The 5,613-nt window shown below is 39.9% G+C and overlaps 1 protein-coding gene across 2 annotated transcripts; it reads left to right on the plus strand.

Moving 5' to 3' along the window:
* The first annotated feature begins 693 nt into the window (after positions 1-693).
* Positions 694-4,575, plus strand: LOC105044648 (beta-1,4-xylosyltransferase IRX9). 2 transcript variants are annotated; one of them, XM_010922616.4, is made up of 3 exons: positions 694-1,678; positions 2,878-3,154; positions 4,280-4,575. In XM_010922616.4, exons 1-3 carry the CDS (start codon positions 1,068-1,070, stop codon positions 4,427-4,429), a joined length of 1,038 nt encoding a protein of 345 aa, XP_010920918.1. In that variant the 5' UTR covers positions 694-1,067; the 3' UTR covers positions 4,430-4,575. The 2 variants fall into 2 exon arrangements, with proteins under 2 accessions (XP_010920918.1, XP_010920919.1); XM_010922617.4 differs by having other exon boundaries at positions 697-1,678; positions 2,881-3,154.
* The last annotated feature ends 1,038 nt before the right edge of the window (positions 4,576-5,613 follow it).

Consider the following 5,613-nt stretch of genomic DNA (forward strand, 5'->3'; position numbering starts at 1 on the left):
TGCAATTTGAAAGGTTAGGCTTCATTTGCCATCGAAGTGGGGCTCGTTCTAGCTGTAATAAACTTGAACGTAGAGATCTAATTTGATCCTATTATAAAAAAAAAGTCTAAAATTTTGATCCTAGCCTAAAATTAGACTGGCAAATGAGGCCGGCCCATCTTGCCTTGGGATGTAAACCTACCACCATGTGATTTGCATTGGCAAAATTTAAGGTTAATGCATCTTAATACTACACCCAACCATCTTCCGGAAGGTGGGCTGAGAATCGCAACCACCATAAACTTCTATCCTCAAATAATTATCGACCAGAGAAATCTTTTGAGTACACAACCAAAACTATTTCTTAGTTTTCTAATTCGAGAACCGATCGAATCAACTAGGGTTTTTTTTATAGAATGATTAACTTGGGTCTTAAGACACACTGAACCGGGTTTGGAGTTCATCAAAACTATTTGCACCTCAACCTAAGCTAAAAAAATAATAAATAATAAATAATATACATGACTTGCTCGTGTGTTTTGTTGGCCAGGATTTATCAACTAGTACGTTAGGCATAAAATTTATAAATGCGTTTTTCACACAACATACAAATTAGTGGATCCTACTACACTCTGCGCATGGACATTGACCTTACCTTCCACTAAAGAACGCGAGCTTATTTAATTCCACGTTACACACAAGTTTTGGTGGGGAGTTCTAATCCCACCCAAAGAATTGGCTGTCCTTCCTCAGCCTTCCTTTAACCCCTTTCATTTCTTTGGTTCCTTTAACTTGAAGAGATGACCAGACGATCATAAAATAGAAGGTGGCAAGCCACCTAAAACAATGGCATCCTCGCACCTGATGATTGGTAGCGGACCGAGCCGTTGGCTCCCTCCTTTTTAATACGATCCGGCTCACCTTCCACCCAGCTCATCCAAATATAAAATCCTCCACCATCTCCTCCTCCCAGCTCCGCATCCCCCCCTCTCTCTCTCTCTCCTCTTCTTCTATTTTTTTTCTTCTTTCCTTAGTTTTTCCCTTTTTGGCTTTTGTTTTGGTTTCTTCTGCTTCTTCTCGGAGGAAAAATGGGCTCCTTCGATCGATCCAAGAAGAGGATCCAGCTATGGAAGAAGGCGCTCCTCCACTTCTCCCTCTGCTTCGCCATGGGCTTCTTCACCGGCTTCGCCCCCACGAGCACCGCCTCCCTTTTCTCCGGCCAGCTCATCTCCTACCGACACATCAAGAATTTGGGCATCTCGGCCGAGCCCGCCAGCCTCAACCGAAACCTGATGGCCAAGATCTCGACCGCCAGAGACCCCACCGACACAACCCCCAAGGAGGAACCCCGGAATCTTCTGATCGTCATCACCACGACTCGGTCCGAGGACAGGTTTCAAGGAGCTTTCTTGACGAGGTTGGCGCAGACCCTGAGGTTGGTCCCCCCGCCGCTCCTCTGGATCGTCGTGCAGGCCCACAGCGAAGCTCCGGCGACCGCCGACATGCTGAGGAAGACCGGAATCATGTACAGGCATTTGACTTTCAAGGAGAATTTCACCGACGCCGAAGCGGAGGCGGATCACCAGCGGAATGTGGCGCTCGGTCACATCGAAGACCACCGGCTCACCGGAATTGTGCACTTCGCTGGAATCTCCAACATCTATGATCCCCAACTTTTTGAGGAGATTAGAGAGATCGAGTATGTCCTTTTCATCCCAAATTCTTCTTTTCTGCTGCCTTTTTACTTTAATTTGAGTTCCTTTATGAATTAGTTAGAGTTTGGTGTCTTTTAATTTATTAGCTTAGTGATAATGATTGTATATGGAAAGAAAAAGATGCATCAGCATAGCGTTTCAGAGAGTAAATGGAAAACTAGAGGTTTTTTTTTTTTAATAAAATTATGGACTAATAAAGAAATAGAGAATCTTTATGCAGATAGACATTGAATTAGATATTGCAGAGCTTTGACCACTCTATTATGGATCATGAATTCGAAAATTCTCTTTAATCTTTTCTGTTACAAGGAATTAAGAAAGTTAATATGAGTTCATTCTCCCAATTTTTCCTTTTTTGGTAAAAGCTCTGCATATCTGATAACTGAATTGAAGGTTGCTTGGGATTCTAATCATTTATTTTAGTGATGCATCGTGGCACCATTAACTCGATTCTAACTCGATTCCAGAGAAAGTTAATGCAAACATTATATTTTGCTGAACCAAGAAAAAGCTTTATTTTCATCTCTGTAACTCTATCAAAAAAAAAGAAGCTTTACTTATGTCGGCAATATAATTATGTCATTAGAATTGGCACCAAAACCATTCTTGACCACTGTGTCTCATCTTTCTTTGATGCTTCCTTTTCATTTCTTGCTTCTATTACTATTCATGATTTCTAAAGTTTTCTATTCCATACTGTGGGTGATCAAGCCAAGAGCTCAAACGGTAGAAATATTCCTTTCATAAAATAGCTGACCTTTAAATCAACCAACAGGATCAAGTACCACGAGGCGGTGTAGCCTTCCAACACGTCTATTTTTTAACTAGTCTTTCCAGCCGACCTCTCACCAAACTCTTCTTGTCTTCGTTCTAATGCTGACTTCACATGCTTCCCAATAGTTATCATATAATTTAAGGGAAAACCATGTACATTCCCTTCTGTCAGGCAAATAATTGGGAGCCCATACGAGTCTTATCATAACGGTAGAATTTTAAATGACGAGGACATCATGCTGCTAGTTGTATATGCTCTACTACTCTGCAAACTTGTCCCCTTCTTAGATTCCAAAGTATCATTCCAAACTGTGAGACCGACACGTTTGTTTTGTTATTATCTTCCTAAAAGAATTATGATGTAATTAGATAACTGACATGAAACAATGTTTTGATCCAAAAAAAAAAGCAGGGTTTTTGGGACATGGCCAGTGGCCATGGTGTCAGCAAACAGGAAGAGGGTGGTGGTCGAAGGGCCTTCTTGCAACTCATCAAAGGTTGTGGGATGGCCGGTGGGGAACCTGAGCTGTGGCACCGCAAATGAAGGGTCTAGTAGTGATCCGGCCGGCCTTGGCATGGCCTCAAAGCCTGCAAGGATCAACGTCTCAGGCTTTGCATTCAATAGTTCAGTACTGTGGGACCCTGACAGATGGGGACGCCCAACCACGATGCCCGACACATCACAGGTTAGTCTTTAATTCTTTTTATGGTACCATTTGTAGTTCATAGCGACATGACAAGCTTGATTAATTTCTAGAACCAAACTAAACTCTCTGGTTCCTAATTATAGTAATCCAGTTCTTAATTAAATCAAAAAGAGAAGTATGATTAGAGTGATTAGAGTGGCCTGAAAACACTGGCTCACCTACGCTGATCTAGAAATTGGTGGGCTGTCAAGTCGATTGGTGCTCTGTCACTTGATCTCCTTGATTGTAATTACCTGCATGGTTGCGTTAGTCAATCTACTTTGATATCTTTAATACTTCTGTTACCTTATTCTAGCTGACCAATTGATCCATGTTTCATGATTAGTACTTAACTAACACACATATAAAATACACTCCAGCAACCTCCCAAGGCTAAGAAGTCGGTCTTTTGCTTGTAATATAAGGAAGCATATTATATATATATATATATATAGAGAGAGAGAGAGAGAGAGAGAGAGAGAGAGAGAGATTTGGACTTAGCCATGCTCAAATGGGTCTCTACTTGGATCCAATCACATCTATGATGGACCATAGAGGTTTCAAATCATTGATTTGAGAAGTCAGATATGATCAACTACTATTAAATACTTAAATACAACAAATCATATGATTTGGAGATTCCTAATCATGTATTAAGTAATCAAAAAAATATATATAATTTAATATTATCTAGCTGTCCAATTATTTGGTGACTTAATGTATAATTTATGAATCTTCAAACTATATTGATTTTTGATGTATGAGTAATTTAGAGATGGTAGATCATATCCAACAACTCAAATAATTTATGTGTACCTCCATTATTTAATTTAGATCTGATTGGATTCGAGTAAAGACTCACTCAAGTATAGCCAAATCTAGTGTGTATGCCGTGCACGTGCGTGCATGCGAACGTATGTGTATGTGTATGTCTATATGTCTGTGTATGTATGTATGTATGTATATCATAACATCAATTCACCTCATGTGGCCAGACACTTTGAAAAGGGAAGATTGATTAGGACTGCCAATCTAAACCAAGGGAGTTGGCTGGTGGCAAGTCCACTCAGAAGCTCCTCCCACCCCCCACTATCTTTTGTTACTGACCGCTTATATTTTTTTCAGGACTCCTTCAAATTTGTCCAAGAGGTGATCGTAGAAGACGAGAATAAGCTGAAATGTATTCCGCCCGACAACTCCAAGATCATGTTGTGGCACCTCCATATACCAAGAGTCATCCCTCTCCCATTCCGCCAAAAACAAAACAAGAGGTAGAAAAAGAGAGGAAAATAGAGGGTCCAAAGAAGGGTTGTATCATAGAGAAATTTGTTGTCAAATCTCCGACTTCATTTTGTTTTCTTTTTGTGGGGAAAGAATCCATCATGTCCCAAGCAATATTATTTATTATTAGTTCTTTGGCATTCTTTTCACTGTGACTGCTACTCTTTATAATTGAGGGGATAGTTCCTGTGCTTGTGTCAAGTAGCAAACAAAGCTATGATAAAAACAGCAGAGCGCTAGCGCTTCTTCTCAGGGCCCCAGCGCAATAAGTGTGGGGAACGGCATTTGGTGCACACGGCTGAGGCTTGTGAACACATCATGTGAACTTGGTCTTGGCACTAAGAAATGGATAGCATGCTTCTTTTGGACCTCAGAGATATTTTATGGGTCTTCAATCCCTGTCTCATCGCGTGCTGGTGGAACGTACTGTTGATGGTTGGTCCATCGCTATCGGAAATGTGACTGAAAGGAAAAGAAGGATTGCTTTCTTTCTGTTCTCATTGTGTCACCGCCTACAATCCTACTCCCGAATCTCATGCCTTGCCTCCCTCTACATTTGCATAACTTGAATGGTCCGTATCTGATTGAGATGCAGCAAAACTGTAATATCTAACTCGCCAAATTCTGCATTTAAAAATGACATCTATGTAAGATGATTTGATGATTTTCTGCTCAAATGGCTAAAAAAATAACAAGCTTTGGACTATGAGTTTGTGGATTGAGTAGTTTTGTGAAGAAGCTGAAGGAGGAGGAAAACGATTGACTGTTTTAAATAAACTTTGAAAAGGTCCAAAGTGCATTGAAGAATTTATTTTCATTGCAAGACCAAGTTCATAATTCAGGCAGATCGTCAAATTGATGTAGACCATTTTAATCATTATTAAAAGACTAAACAGATCGTCAAATTGATGTAGATCATTTTAATCACTATTAAAAGACCAGACAGAATAATGAAAAAAAACCTGTTACATCTAGAATTCAAATCAAATGTGAAAATTTTGGAACCTTGTCGGTGTAGTATCTAATTGAGATGCTTTTTTTTCTTCGAGACAACATGGCATCATTCTATAATGTCATGCTACACCAAACAATCAAAACAAAATTCTATCATTTATATTCCAAAATAAGACAGAATAAAAAATATATATTCACACACACACACACACACACACACACAC

This window comes from Elaeis guineensis, chromosome 5 (assembly GCF_000442705.2).
Source record: "Elaeis guineensis isolate ETL-2024a chromosome 5, EG11, whole genome shotgun sequence".
In the NCBI taxonomy this organism is placed as follows: Eukaryota; Viridiplantae; Streptophyta; class Magnoliopsida; order Arecales; family Arecaceae; genus Elaeis; species Elaeis guineensis.